Source organism: Panthera pardus, unplaced genomic scaffold, assembly GCF_024362965.1.
Source record: "Panthera pardus isolate Hobbes unplaced genomic scaffold, ASM2436296v1 HiC_scaffold_12, whole genome shotgun sequence".
In the NCBI taxonomy this organism is placed as follows: domain Eukaryota; kingdom Metazoa; phylum Chordata; class Mammalia; order Carnivora; family Felidae; genus Panthera; species Panthera pardus.
This window is the reverse complement of record NW_026526677.1, coordinates 60554562-60570735: the sequence shown is the minus strand read 5'-3', so window position 1 is coordinate 60570735 and position 16174 is coordinate 60554562. Positions and strand designations below refer to the sequence as shown.

Genomic DNA, 16174 nt, shown 5'->3' with positions numbered 1-16174 from the left:
TGCCATCTTGGCCCCTCCTCCTGGCTGAGGTCCATTTCCATAGTGGGTCTAGCACATCCCAATCCCACTCTATGGTTATTTCTCTAGTTTTGGAATGCATCGTTGGAAGAAACATACTCAGCAGCAAGCAGAATTCTCACTAAATTGTCCATTATCAAATAGAAGTTGTATATATGATTGTGCTCCCACAGGTTCTAATGTCACAAGTAAGTTTTATGGGCAGTTTTACCATTGTTACTATACCAAATTACTGAAAATTGGGTGGCCTAAAACAATATCTGTTTATTGTCTTATAGTTCTGTAGGTCATAAGTCAGTCATGCTCAGCTTAGGTACTTTGCTTAGGTACTCAGCTGGGTACTCTGCTTAGGATCTTATAATACTGAAATCAAGGTGCTAATAATACTATACTATAATACTGTAATACTGAAAGCAAGGTGCATAAATGCTGGCCTGAGCATTTATGTGTAGACTGGGTGAGAATCCACTTCTTGGTTTATTCAGTGTTGGCAGAATCCATGCATTTCTCATTGTAGGAATGAAGTGCCCTTTCTTTGGTGGTTGTCAGATGGAAGTTATTCTCACCTTCTCAAAGCCAGTGAATTCTTTAGCTTGTGACCTTCTCTATCTTCAGAACTAAGAACTGTGTGTCAGGTCCTCTCAAACTTCAGATTTCTGAGTTCTTCTTTCTCATTTCTCTTACTTCCTTTTTATGCCCTCCTCTTCTGATTTTAAGAGTTCATGTGATAACACTGAATTTACCCGGATAATCCAGGTTAATCTCCCTATTTTAAAGTCAGCTGTTTAGTCGGGGCGCCTGGGTGGCTCAGTCGGTTAAGCGTCCGACTTCGGCTCAGGTCATGATCTCGTGGTCCGTGAGTTCGAGCCCTGCGTTGGGCTCTGTGCTGACCGCTCAGAACCTGGAGCCTGTTTCAGATTCTGTGTCTCCCTCTCTCTCTGACCCTCCCCTGTTCATGCTCTGTCTCTCTCTGTCTCAAAAATAAATAAATAAATAAATAGATAAATAAATGAATAAATAAATAAATAAATAAATAAATAAAATAAAGTCAGCTGTTTAGTAACCTTAATTATGTCTGCAAAGTTCCTTTTGCCATCTAATATAACATCATCACTGGTGTGACACCAGAGGACAGAATTCATGGGGGCCAGAATTCTGCTTGCTCCTCTCTCCTTCCTTCCTTCTATATATATCTATATCTATATCTATATCTATCTATCTATCTATATATATCTATATCTATATATATTTATATATAACATATATATATATATATGTTAATAGTAGTTAACCATATATATCAGTACTTAAACTGGAGGTATAACCATCACCCTGTGGTGAGAACTCTAACCTCTCTTGGAGAGAGGATTGGTGTATTTTTGGTTCTATGAGAGATCATTGCATCATATTAGAAAGTAAGGGTAGTTAGTAGAGGTGTGTATGGATTCCAAGTTGACCATGAGTGGGCTGTGATCTTATATTATCTGGGACTGCTAAACTGAAACTACATTTCTAAGAATTCTATTGCCAGTATAGGATTGGGTTAGGATTAGGTACACGAGAAAGTTGCATAAAATTTGGATGTGGGAAGTGAATCAGCAGCCATTGTTTTATAATCTGAAGATCATTGGTGTGCCCAGGCATTATGGCTGCCTTCATGCTGGGGCATGGGGTGGTACCTTGGCCTACATACTCCCTAATCCTGCCATCTCTTTTTTAGTTTCTCTGTGTCCTAGGCCATATAAGTGTGCAGCTCAATGACCAAAGGCACCAACTTTTTCTACAGGTCATTCTTATCATCAAGGTTGGAGGCAGTGTATTATAACTTTGCTAAATTAACATTCTTTTCTGTGGAGCACAGGGTGCTAGATCATGAGTCAAGGCAACAACAGTAGTGAGTGGTGGTTCAACAACAGGCCACAAGAGAAATCAAAAGAGAGAAGTTTATTACTTATAGGTACTAGAGGATGTACATGGTATACCTCAAGGGGGCACATGGAAGGTCAAGGCAGAGTTTAGACAGAAGGCATGACTTAGGCACATGCCTTTATTAGTGTCCTCGGATGGAGTGGTTACTGGGCTAGGACCAGATTGGTCAATTCAAACTAAAAGAGCAGGAGTTTGGTAAGCCCCATGCGAGTCATATCTAAGGGGCACATAAGGCATACAGGTGCCAGGGAGCAGAGGAAATCTGATCCCAAGGGCTGTTGGGGGAGTCCTATCAGGAATTTATATTTGCTTGTGGCTCTGGGATGCTGTATAGGGCATGTGTTTCTCTGAGGGGGCTAATGTCAGTTTAACTTCCTTGCAGCCCACTTGGCCAAACAAAATGGATGTTGAGGCAGCAGTATCCTGGACCAGCTTAGCTAAATGCTTGACCCAGTGAAAGACAGACACAGGTTCCATTGTATGTGTCCACATGGGTTTCAGTTTATCCTCATGTGTTTCAGTTTGTTCTTGTGGGTTCCAGTTGCTCATTATAGAGTTTAGTTCTCTCATATGTCAGGTTCAGTTTTCCTTCCCGACTGCTGGCCTGAGTTCTAGCAGCTTTAGGCCCAATATCAGAGCAGATGTAACAGACTTATATAGCCTTCTCTAGTGGCTTCTATAACAGCATAAGGTCTGATCCCTATAATAAAGCCTTTACTGACTGATCCCAGACCAATAAAATATTTTAATCATTTTGGAAAAGTTCTCAGCCACTCTCTTTTCAGATGTTTTCACTCAATTTTTTATCACCTCTACGTTTGGAACTTCAATTTTATGTATATTAGACCTCCTTTCTTTATCCCCAAGTGTCTTACTTTTCTTTATTTTTTGTATATTTGTTTGTGTGTCTGTTTCATTCTTGATATTTTTTTCTGACCTATTCTTTGTTTAACAAATTCTTTTATTTTTTTAAATTGGTCTCCTTTTAAATAGTTCTATACTGAAATTCTTAATTTTGTCACAGTCTAAACATTTTACGGATACTTATTTAGAAGTCTGTGTCTAATACCTTTCTTACCTAGATATGCCAGAGATCTTTTTATGTTGTCATCTCTTTAGGCATTCACTAATGTGGTCTCCTATCCTAGCATGACTGATAGTTTTGCTTGAGCGCAGTATTGTATATAATAAGTTGTATAGGTAATTTGAGACCTTGAATTACATTATGTCCTCTCAGTTACTCTGACAAATACCTAGGTGTATTAGCAAATCCTGTTCACCTTAATTCAATATTACATACTTAAATTGTTCAAAGCTATGATTCAGTCCCCCAGAAGCAGTCTATTTTTGGTTTGTGCTTACTCCTAAGATTTAGCCCTAGAAGGTCCTAAATCAAAGTGTATAGTGTCTAGCAGATTACCCTCCCCATATTTTTGTCCTCCTAGCCCTGCAAGATATCTCTATCTCAGCCACTTCTTCTAGAGAAAAATCACCCAAATGACAAGTTATGTATTGTGGATTTTCCTCTCTTACTTGGATCTTGGTTCCATAGTTCGTCACTGCTTATTGGCTCCCTCATGCCTTCATTTAGATTCTAAAGAACATATCATCCAGCTTTTTTAGTTGTTATTCCCTTTTAGAGCAGAATTTTTGATGGGGTGACTATCACTTCCCTTTTCCCCCCATGTGTGTTGTGGGGTTAGACATGTCTCCCCATTCCTTATGTTATGTGAAAGTTTCTAATGCCTCACCACAATGTGTCTTTTTTTCCCCCTCAGAATTACTGTCAGCTGACAATAAATTGGTGGGACTAATATAAAGCATTGTGGTATGTAGGAAATGTATTTGGGGAAGGTACAAGAAAGCTGCATCTTGCAGCTATGGGAAAGCAGAGAAGGGGTCCTGGAAGGTCTCTTTAAGCTTTGGTGCAGCAAATGTGGATTTAAGTGAGGAGGCTGCATTGACTAGTCTGCCCTAAAAAGTCTTTCTGTATTGAATGAGAAGGCTTCCATCTAAAAGGGGGATGTGATTATGCTGCTAAGGGGATATAAAGCAAATGGCCCAGAGCAGGGAGAAAACTGCTTGAAAATACTAAGTCAGAAGAAGCCTGCATTGGACAATCCATATGGAATGAGCCTACTGTATATTCCCAGCAACTGTATATTTGCAGAAAAAAGGAGTGATGACCAAGAAAGACTTCCTTTTTTAAGTTCCACTGATGTGTAGGCAGTCACTTAAGCTAACTCCTTTTCATTCTTCTCACTCCATTTTGTTATCTCCCCCCACCACATGCACACACCATCACTAAGAATGAGTACAGATTAATGGGACAGGAAGAGGTAGAAAAGGGAGAGAGAGAAATAAAACCACAGCTCTTCCTTTGCCTGAAGTTCACAGCAGATGAATTGAACTAATAATATTTATGTGTGATTGAATATACAAAATAAGGTTGAAAGGAAGTAAAAAAAAAAAAAAAAAGAAAAAATCTAATGTAGCCAGGGAAATGATTAGAAAAGGTAGAGGCACCATTAAATGGCAAACCTTAACTTTCCATTCTCACTTGAAAGCAAAGTTGGTGTCGCTTCTTGGTTAAGCTGTTTGATTAATCCTTTGGCTGTATCTAGACTGATACTAAGTCTATCTTTCATTTTTTCCCCAAGAACTTTGTTTTGTTTTTTTTTTATTATCCCTGTGCTCATATTGAAACATCATATTCTTGGGGTACCTGGCTGGCTCAGTCAGTAGAACATGTGACTCTTGATCTTGGAGTTGTAAGTTCAAGCCCCATTTTGGGTGTAGAGATTACTTAAAATCTTTTTTGAAAACCCCAAAGCATTATATTCTTGTTACATGCGTGTTAGTCCTTCCTTTATTTCTCTAAACATCTTAAATATATTTATTTTGTGATTATTTTCTGATTGTGCCATTATATTTTCTTAAGTGCAAGTTTTTTATTTGTTAGCTTTATTGAATTCATTTGCTGACATTATTTGATGCTTTCGGATTTCTAGTTGTGAGTTCATATTCTACAGAATACTATTCCCAGTGTCTTGATTTGGGATAGCTCTCACTAGGATGGCTGATTGCCTGTTTCTTTGTTCTTGATGTGTCTTAAAGCCTGTGAGGAAAGAGAATGTCCCTTATTGTTTTTAATGTGGTTCTATGTTCACTAATCTAAATTTTATATTATTAAGTTATAATTTCTCCAGGTTTTATATGAAGAGAAAGTAATTCCTGTTATCTGGAAATGAGTTCAAATTATTTGACATATAATACGTAGACCAGAATAACACTGTTTCTCTTAGCATATTATTAGCAGCTTTCTCTCATAACATACTTAAGGAACAGAATACGTTCGAACTGTTTTTAAAGGGCCCAAATATCTTAGCTCTAGCATAGAGCAGTTAATATGGTGGCTGTGATTGCAGCTATATATGAAAACATACATGCAAATGGGCAGGGACCATGCCAAAATGGAAAACATTAATTTTATTATTTATTTATTTATTTTTAATGTTTATTTCTGAGACAGAGACAGAGCATGAGTGGGGGAGGGGCAGAGAGAGAGGGAGACACAGAATCAGAAGCAGGCTCCAGGCTCTGAGCTGTCAGCACAGAGCCCAACTCGGGGCTTGAACTCACAAACCGTGAGATCATGACCTAAGCTTAAGTCGGTCGCTCAACTCACTGAGCCACCCAGGCGCCCCAGAAAACATTAATTTTATTAAGGTGGTAAACTTATGGATGGCTTTTTCTCTTTTGACATTGCAGAATTTCTGTATTATTATATTGATTTTTTTAAAGAGGGCATAAGTTTTGAGTATATATTCTAAATAATTAAAAAAAAAATCATACCACTTATACAGAACCCCACTAAAGTACCCAGTTGCCTATAGGATAAAGTTAAAACTTTCAACTAAATATCTCCAGAGCTCTTCACAGATCTATTCTCAGATTTCTTCTCTTACCTCCTTCCATTTTCCTAAGCCTCATCTAGTCCAGTCTTATTCCCTACCCTTGACACAGACACTACTTATTTCTGCTATATGTTAAGGATTGAAACACATTTTTGCAGGGTCATTTTTCTAGGTACAGGATACTGGTTCTTTTGGTCCATTGTTTTGCTGAGTTTATTTGGGATCCTGACTGCCTACTCTTCATTGCTGGTGGTGAGTAGTGTTTCATTGCTGTTGGTGAGTAATGTTTCACGTTTCCCCTACTCTCTTCCCAAGTAGCCTCATGAGGTGCTCCTGTCTAGGATGGTATCCAATTGGTGCCAGGAGTCTTCAGAACCCAAGATTACTCTTGTATTAGCAGAATTGGAGTTTATATTAGCTATTTGAATCTTAGGCACAAGGGATGGATGGAGGAAAAAAAAGCTTGTTCTACTGGAGGATCTGTCTTAAAATCTTCCCTTTGAAAGGGTGGTAGACCATCCTTTTTCTAGTCTTATTTCATGGCCTATTTTATGGTTCATTCAGTGTTGTTATTTTAAACACTCAACAGATTCACATTAGCTGTACCTTTACATGTTGAGCTATCTCATTTCATATTTAATCTCCTGAGAACCAGTCTTCCTTGGCCTTACAAATTAGGTAGTTTGTCAAACCTGTCCTATTGTGCAAATGCTAGTCCTCAAGAGGACGGTTAAGATGGCAGAGGAGTAGGGTGACTCTAAGCTTGCCTCCTCCCCCAATCAGCTAGATAAATATCAAATCATTCTGAACACCTAAAAAACCAATCAGAAGTCTTAGAGAGCTAAGCTGAAAGTCTAAAAACAGAAAAAATGACCCATGGAAGATAACTGCAGAGAGTTGATGTGTGGGAGAAAAGAGCTGAGGGTGCTGTGGTAGGGAGAGATCCCGATTGGAGAGAGGTGAACTAACAGTGAAGAAAAAAAGTGAAAATACTCACAGAGAACTGTACAAGAAAACTGTTCCCCAAAACCATTGATGGGGGGAAAGGCGAAGGTTTCAATACCACCAGTTTTTTTATAAATAGTGGAGCGCAGAGTCTGAAGTTTCAGAGCTCAGTGCCTGGTGGTGCTCTGGCGAGGAAGCAGGGTAGAGCCTCAGGTTTGGGCAAACGAGGTCTAAGGATCCCCTGGATCACATGGGAAGAAGCAGTTCCCATGCTTGGAGTGCATTTGGTAGAGGCAACTCAGCCTATCCATGGGCAAAAGACTGGACAAGTGCCATAGAGCTGCCCTATCACTAGTATAGGAACAAAAACACTGGCTGAGGACAGAAAACCTTGGAACTGGCTGTGTTGTGATTTATCATAAGCTCTGAGCCACTACAACTGTGTGGTCACTTGACTATTTCCTGGGACAAGCCAGCACTGGCCATGGCACAGCAAGACCATCCCCCAGAGGATCAGAGTGGGTCTGAGCCATGGGGGTCTCTGAAGTGTGGGGTTTTGAAACACAGTCTGAGATAGAACCCAGGAGAGCAGCACCACCTAGTAGGTAGATAGCATGGACACAGACGGTGAAAGGCAGGGTTCTGATGGAAGGTGGGATTACAGATGATTTATTGTGCCTCTGTGAGGGTGGGAACTTCCCACTCCAGAGACTAGAGAGCAGGGTGAAGCTATTTTCACCCCTAGCCGGTACTGATTGACCTCAGTGGGCTAAACAGCACCACCAAGTGGAGAATGGAGCCATTAAACTAAGCCCCACCCCCCTGGGCCCTCCAAACACATCTCTATTAGGGCAAATACACCTGAGAATCAGAGCAGAGGGCCCTTCCCCCAGAAGAACAGCACAAACCCCTTCCATGCACTAAGTCTAATGATCATAGAGTGCTGCAAAACTTCAGCTATAGGGGAAGCAGGATCTAGCTTCCTTTGGGTTTTTTGTTTGTTTTGCTTTTGTGCTTTTTTTCCCTTGGGTAAGGAGAGAGCAATTTTTATTTTATTTTATTTTATTTTATTTTATTTTATTTTATTTTATTATTATTTTTTTAATTTTTAATTTTAATCTCTTTTTTCTATCAAGCTTCTCTTTAAATATTTTAAGAATTATTTAAACTTTGTTTTTTCTGAGAGAGTACGTGTGAATGGGGAAAAGTGAGAGAGAGAGAGAGAGAGAGAGAGAGAGAGAGAATATCTCAAGCAGGCTCCATGCTCAGTGACATGGGCTCAATCCCACAACCCTGGTGTCATGACCCAAGCTGAAATCAAGAGTCAGACACTCAACTGCTGAGACACCCAGGTGCCCCATCAAGCTTCTCTTAGCAAACAAACCAAAACACACCTAGGATCTAGCTTCATTATTATTTAAAATTTTTTATTTTATTATTTTTTCTTGTTTTCCCCAAAATGACAAGACAGAGGAATTCACCCCAAAAGAAAGAACAGGAAAAAATGACAACCAGAGATTTAATCAATACAGGTGTAAGTAAGATGTCAGGACTAGAATTTAGAACAATTATAAGGATTCTAGCTGGGCTGGAAAAAAACATAGAAGACTATACAGAATCTCTTATTGCAGAGATAAAGAGCTAAAATCTAGTCAGGCTGAAATTAAACATGCTATAACTGAAATGCAGACTTGAATGGATGCCATGACAGTGAAGATGGATGCAGAGGAGGAACAAATTAGTGATACAGAAGATAAATTATGGAAAATAATGAAGCTGAAAAGAAGAGGGAGACAAAAGTAATGAATCACAAAGATAGACTTAGGGAACTTAGCAACTTATAAAAAGGGACTAACATTCGTAAAATAGGAGTACCAGAAGATGAAGAGAGAGAAAAACGGGCAGAAGGTTTATCCGAACAAATTATAGCTGAATATTTCTGTAATCCGGGGAAGGACACAGACATCAAAAACCAAGAGGCATGGAGAATTCCCATTAAATTCAACAAAACCTGACCATCACCAAGACATATCATAGTCAAATTCACAAAATACATAGACAAAGAATCCTGAAAACAGAAAGGGAGGAAAAACCCTTAACCTATAAGGGAGGACAGATTGAGTTCACAACAGATCTGTCTACAGAAACATGGCAGCCAGAAGAGAATGGCAGCATATATTCAATGTGCTGAATGGGAAGAATATGCAGCCAACAATACTTTATACAGCAAGGCTGTCATTCAGAATAGAAGGAAAGATAAAGAGTTTCCTAGATAAACAAAAACTAAAGGAGGTCATGACCACTCAACCAGCTCTGCAAGAAATATTCAGAGAGATTCTTTGAGTGGGGGGAATAAAAGACCAAAAGCAGCAAAGACTACAAAGAGATAGAGAAGACACTAGAAACACCAACTTTAAAGGTAACACAATGGCACTAAATTCATATTATTCAATAATCACCCTTAATTTAAATGAACTAAATGCTCTAATCAAAAGACATAGGGTATTAGAATGGATAAAGAAAACAAGATCAATCTATGTGCTGCCTACAGGGTACTCATTTTAGACCTAAAGACACCTGCACATTGAAAGTGAGGGGATGGAGAACCATCTATCATGCTAATGGACATCAAAAGAAAGCCAGAATAGCCATACTTATATCAGACAAACTAGATTTGAAAACAAAGATGGTAACAGGAGATGAAAGGCATTATGTCATAATTAAGGGGTCTGTCCATCAAGATCTAACAATTGTAAATATTTATGCCCCCAACTTGAAAGCACTTAAAAATATGCATGAGTTACTAACAAACATAAAGAAGTTCAGTGATAATATAATAATAGTAGGGGACTTTGACATCCCACTTCCAGCAATGGACAGATCATCTAAGCAGAAAACCAACAAGGAAATAATGGCTTTGAGTCACACACTGAAATCTGTAGAATACTTATAAAAGGAATTGAAGAGGACACAGAGAAATGGAAAAGCATTCCATGCTCATGGATTGGAAGAACAAACATTGTTAAAATTTCTATACTACCCAAAGCAATCTACACATTTAATGCAATCCTTATCAAAATACCACCACCAGGGGCGCCTGGGTGGCTCAGTCGGTTGAGCGTCCGACTTCAGCTCAGGTCACGATCTCACGGTCCGTGAGTTCGAGCCCCGCGTCGGGCTCTGGGCTGATGGCTCAGAGCCTGGAGCCTGCTTCCGATTCTGTGTCTCCCTCTCTCTCTGCCCCTCCCCCGTTCATGCTCTGTCTCTGTCTCAAAAATAAATAAACGTAAAAAAAATTTAAAAAACAAAAAAAAAACAAAAAAAACAAAATACCACCAGCATTTTTCACAGAGGTGGGACAATCCTAAAATTTGTATGGAACCACAAAAGACCCTGAATAGCAAAGCAATCCTGAAAACAAAAAAACAAACTGGTGGCTCCATGATTCTGGATTTCAAACTATATTATAAAGCTGTAGTCATCAAGACAGTATGGTACTTGGCACAAAAACAGACACATATCAATGGAACAAAATAGGAAATTCGGAAATGGACCCACAACTCTATGGTCAACTCATCTTCAACAAAGCAGGAAAGAATATCCAATGGAAAAAAGACAGTTTCTTCAGCAAATGGTGTTGGGAAAACTGGACAGCAACATGCAGAAGAATGAAACTGGACCTCTTTCTTACACCATACACAAAAATAAAGTCAAAATGGATGAAAGACCTAAATGTGAGACAGGAAACCATCAGAATCCTAGAGGAGGACACAGGCAACAACCTCTTGACCTCAGCCAGAGCAGCTTCTTACTAGACATGTTAGGGCAAAGGAAACAAAAGCAAAAATGAACTTTTGGGACCTCATCAAGATACAAAGCTTCTGCACAGTGAAGGAAACCATCAACAAAACTAAAAGGCAGCCTATGGAATGGGAGAAGATATTTGCAAATGCCATATCTGATAAAGGGTTAGTATCCAAATCATATAAAGAAATTATCAAAGATAACACCCAAAATGCAAATAATTCAGTTAAGAAATATGCAGGAGACATGAATAGACACTTGTCCAAACAAGATATCCAGGTGTCTGACAGACACATAAAAAGATGCTCAACATCACTCATCATCAGGAAAATACAAAGCAAAAACCATGGTGAGATACTACCTCATACCTGTCAGAGTTGCTAAAATTAACAACACAAGAAACAATAGGTATTGGCAAGAATGTAGAGAAAGGAGAACGCTCTTGCACTGTTGGTAGGATTGCAAAGTGGTATAGCCACCCTGGAGAACAATATGAAGGTTCCTCAAAAAGTGAAAAATAGAACTACCCTAATATTCCTAAGATCCAGCAATTGCACTATTAGGTATTTTCCCAAAGGATATAAAAATCAGATTTGAATAGGTACATGCACCTCGATGTTTATAGCTGCGTTATCAATATTAGCCAAACTGTGGAGAGAACCCAAATGTCCGTTGACTGATGAGGGGATAAAGATGTGGTGTGTGTGTGTGTGTGTGTGTGTGTGTGTGTGTGTGTGTGTGTGTGTGTGTGTGTATTCACAATGGAATATTACTCAGCCATCAAAAAGAATGAAATCTTGCAATTTGCAATGTTGTGGATGTAGCTTGAATGTATTATGCTAAGCAAAATAAGTCCGGGAAAGACAAATGCCATATGATTTCATGCATATGTGGAATTTAAGAAATAAAACCAATGAACATATGGGGTGTGGAGAAAAAGAGGGAAACAAACCTTAAGAGACTCTTACAGATAGAGAATAAACTGAGGGTTGATGGAGGGATGGGGGTGGGAGATGGGCTAGATAGGTAATGAGCATTAAGGAGGGTGCTTGTTACGATAAGCACTGGGTGTTATATATAAGTGATGAATCACGGAATTCTCCTGAAACCAATATTTCACTGTATGTTAACCAACTGGAATTAAAAAAAAAAAATTGAAACACACAAAAATACCAAATGCTATTCCTCTAGTCCAGGGGCTGAGTACATTTTAGCAAGTGTTTTGGCAATATTGACCATCTCTGTTGCTGACATAGTGGTGTAGTGTGGTATGAGAAATTCAGGCCAAGTAAGAGAAAAGTCTGTAGAAGTGGAAAGCTTATGGGAGGATAGCTTTCAGGTAATGGGAGTTTTCCAGTGTGCACTTACACATAGGACATACATATCTTTCTCTGATTTGAAAATTCCCTTTCCTTAATTTTTTTAATGTTTATTATTTTGAGAGAGAGAGAGAGAAAGCACGAGCGAGTGGGGGAGGGGCAGAGAAAGGGAGACACAGAATCTGAAGCAGGGTCCAGACTCCAAGCCATCAGCATAGAGCCTGATGTGGGGCCCAAATCCACAGACTTCGGACTGTGAGATCATGACCTGAGCCAAAGTCGGTATCCTGTGGCGACCACGGAGCCACCCAGGCGCCCTGATTTCCTTTCTGATATAGAAAAGCCCAACCCCCCAAATGCATTGCCATTTGCATTTTTCAGCAAATTTGTTAATCATTATATGAATGAGTATATGATCATTATATGAATGAGTATACAGTGATCAACAAAATATATGCAGTTTCCATTTGCATGTAGGACACTTCAAAGAGATTGGTATGAGATGTAAAGTTATAGTAATGTCTTAATGAGTTTAGACTCTAGTAGGGCAACTAAGTCACAGACAAAAGTAGCTAACACAGGCAGAGCATTATATTTGTCATTAGGCCTAAAAAAAGTTCTGCATGGGTTCTGAAAACGAAGAGGCAACTTGCAGCCAAGAAGATTAAGTAAGACTTCTTGTAAGAGGTGTCACTGATGGGATGTTGGATTTGGACATGTGTATATGGGGATCAGGGAAGAACATTCCAGGCTGTGGGAACATCAAGACAAAGTTGGCAAGACAAAAATATGGAGTGTGACTAGATCAGAGGGAAAGGTCAGTTCTGTTAGAATGTAGAACATAATGAAGAATAATTGGGAACCAGGCTCAAAGGATAGATAAGCTTGTGACAGATTTTGGAAGGTCTGGAAAGTAAGACTAAGCCATTTGGCATAAGTCAGATTTCTATTTTAGGAAAACCATCCTGGAAGTTGTGGTGTGGAGGGTGGCTGTAGGCAGAGAGGTTGGATAGAAACTTTTCTTTTTAATGGGGAAAATGCAGGTGAAAAATGTGCTCTGAGCCAAACTCTGGCCACTGAATTGTATTGCTTTTATACACAGTGAACATGAAATGAATGGTATCATTAGCTTCGAAGGTGAGAATGAGTTCTAGTGTCTAATAAAGCAATATATTACAACAAACTTTCTATTCTGCCCTCCTTTTGGATATAAGCAGTAGCAACAACAATGAACAAAGAGGAAAACCTGAGTTCTATTTCTGTCGTTAGGTTACTTTGTAACCTTGGTCAAGTTGTATACCCTTTGAGCCTCAATTTCTTTTCTTTCAAATGAGAATGATAATATTTAATAAAATGACATTTTATGGGGCTGGATAAAGAACAAATGAAATAAGATACATAAAATTATTTTTATAAAAAGGTTAAGAGCTTTATAAAGTCCAACTCTTGTTAATATCCTAAGTATCTGAGGGTTCTGATTTTGTTTGCATCTCCATACTGACTTGGTGACTGGCTAGATTTACAATCAAATCTAATCGAGATTTATTGAATAAATACCAAGGGTTAACAATAGTGGTTAACAGTTGTAACAATGGCACTGGTTTCTCAAGAAAAAGTTTTTCTATTTTTAAATTTTTTGTTTTTCTTTTTTTTTTATTTTGAGAGAGAGAAGAGCAAGTGAGTGCATGCGTGGGGGAGGGGCAGAGACAGAGGGAGAGAGAGAGAATGCCAGGCAGGCTCTGTACTGTATGAGGGCTCAATCACATGAACCATGAGATCATGACCTGAGCTGAAACCAAGAGTCGGATGCTTAATTGATTGAACCACCCAGGCACCCCAAGAAAGAGCTTTTAAATAACCAACGGAAGGGCTGGCCCTTGTCCTCTCTTTTGTCACAAGTGGGTCTAAGTCATACCAGGAATACAGTTTACCATAGGGAAAATAAATTGGTAGGAACTCAGGAAGGATATCAGTGTGGTGATTGTTATGAAATACCAGAGACAATAATAATTTTCGGGGTTGCTGGTGAAAATTGCAAGTAGAAGGTGACGTTTGAATTGCCTTTGAAGCATCAGTGGCATGGGGAGGGAGAGCTTTTCAGGCAGAAGGGCAGCATGACAAAGTACCAGAGGCTGACAAGTGCAGGTATAGCAAGAAGTGAATGTAATCCTAGACTCTGAAAGGAATTTTGAACTACAGAACAGTGCTTTGGACAGCAACTTGATTTCAAAATAACCTCCTTTTTCTTCTTTGCTTTTCCAGGTACTTGCATTTTTGTTGGTTTGGGAAGGGTATGAACTATACCTGCACTGGTGTCATAAGGTAGGACACTGAACCTTCGTAGGAGACTTTGGGCCAGGATTGAATGTGCCTCTTAGGCACTCAGCATGAATTAGAGTCACCTTTTCTTTCGTCGTTCCTGTTAGAAAGAACTGATCTATTTACACTGTTTTAATTGAAAGAATTCAATTTCTAACATGTAACTGATTTACTGAAGGAACTGAACTCAAACTTTGTTTTCTCACCACTTCTTGTTAAACTCACTCTGTGACTCTGCTCTTCCCATCCCAAAAATGTCTTAGGCAAGCTCCAGTACTTTCTCAGTCCTGTAGAAAGTTGCAAAAACATTCTTATTTCAGTCATTAAAAATTTCTGTTCATTGTAATAACCCAAACTTCAACATTATAAGACTTTTCCTCTCCTTCTTTGGGCCTGACCCAGGCATGGAAGCCTGCAGTGATAGTGAGAGTGTGATGGTCCTTTTACCTCTCTTTCACCAGAATAGGGCCCAGGGAAAGAGGAGATAGGATAAAAGAACGTGGTTGCACAAGGATGGGCAAGAGGGTCATCTGGAGTTGATGCTGTCAGGACCAGGTAAATGCACAGTTGTTGGCTATTTATGCCACCGGCTTTTCCTGTGTGTATTTTCAGAGAACTTGACTGCACCTTTCTTGGTGCAGAAATATCCCCAGAAATTTCTCTCTTGAGGTCTTTTTGACCCTCCCTTAGTTTGGAGCCCTTTAAAATTGACTTCTGAATGATGTCTCTCAGAGGATCATATCTGGTCTACAGAAAAGTAGCATCTTTGCCCCAACATCTGTGGACATGGCTCATTTCCAACTAGCCTCCCTCATTTTGTTCTGCCACGGGCTTGAGCAGCTCCAGCCACAGCCTCTTGCTTTTTTATAGTCTTTTCAGGCATGGTTTGATACCATTCATTGTTTTTCCTTAAACCTAGGAACATACCAAACTCTGAGTCATCCCCTTAAATTTCCTCTTACTCAAACGAGAAGTATGAACTGGAAATGTAAATTTAAGAGTTACTAGAAAAGATCGAAATTGAAGTCATAGGATCTTATGGGGAAAGTATGTAGGTTGAGAAGTGAGAAAATAGGCCTTATTGAGATCACCAACGGTTTTGGATTTGGGATGCCATGATCAGTTAGTCACTACCAAGAATCCTGTGAAATCTAAAAAAGAAAACAAATGAATAGACACAAAGTCAGTCCAATAAATGCAAAGAACAAACTGACGGTTTTAGGGGAGGGGAGTGGGAAGTTTGGCAAAATGGGTGAAGGGGAGCAGGAGACACAGGCTTCCATTTATGGAATGAATGAGTCACAGGAATAAAAGGTACAGCGTGGGGAATATAGTGGTATTCTAATAGTGTTGCATGGTGACAGATGGTAGTTACACTTGTGGTACGCCCAGCATAAAATAGAATTGTTGAATCACTAAGTTGTACACCTGAAACTAATATTGTGTATCAGCTATACTCAATTTTTTAAAAAAAGAATCCTTGTGAGTAAACCATTCTGATTGCCATTCCAGGCTTGTGCCTATTTTAGAAATCAGGCTTACCTTGCTTCTGGCAGTTAGTGCTGCTACTTGACCTCTGTCACAGCAGGATCTCATTATTGCCTTGGAAATCAGGAAACCAGTTTCATTGGCAGTATCTTTCACCTTTATTCAGGCATAGAGATTTAGCCACTATAGTACTTTTCAAGGATACTGACACTTTCCTCATTAGTGTATTTTTCACTGTCCTCTGAGACCTCCCATAAAATATGGGAAATGGGTTACCTGATCATAGGTGATAGCATTCCAGCAAACTTTTCTCAATAAATCTTTGGGTTTTTCTTCCTATATTACAGCAAGAAACTGCTGGCACCCCAATTTCATTAAGCATAGGCCACTAATGAGCCAAGGTTTCAGGTAACCAAACAGTTAGAACCACTTTGA

At 39.2% G+C, this 16174-nt stretch overlaps 1 protein-coding gene across 4 annotated transcripts in view; it reads left to right on the top strand.

Annotated features, from left to right (window-relative positions):
• The window catches only part of GDPD4 (glycerophosphodiester phosphodiesterase domain containing 4), a 182759-nt gene that overhangs the window by 39335 nt on the left and 127250 nt on the right, over positions 1–16174 (top strand). For all 4 annotated transcript variants that reach the window (XM_019449913.2, XM_019449912.2, XM_019449914.2 and 1 more), the window contains exons 4-5: positions 6023–6116; positions 14195–14254. In XM_019449913.2, the coding sequence (XP_019305458.2) occupies positions 6023–6116; positions 14195–14254 (154 nt within the window). The remainder of the gene's footprint in view (positions 1–6022; positions 6117–14194; positions 14255–16174) is intronic.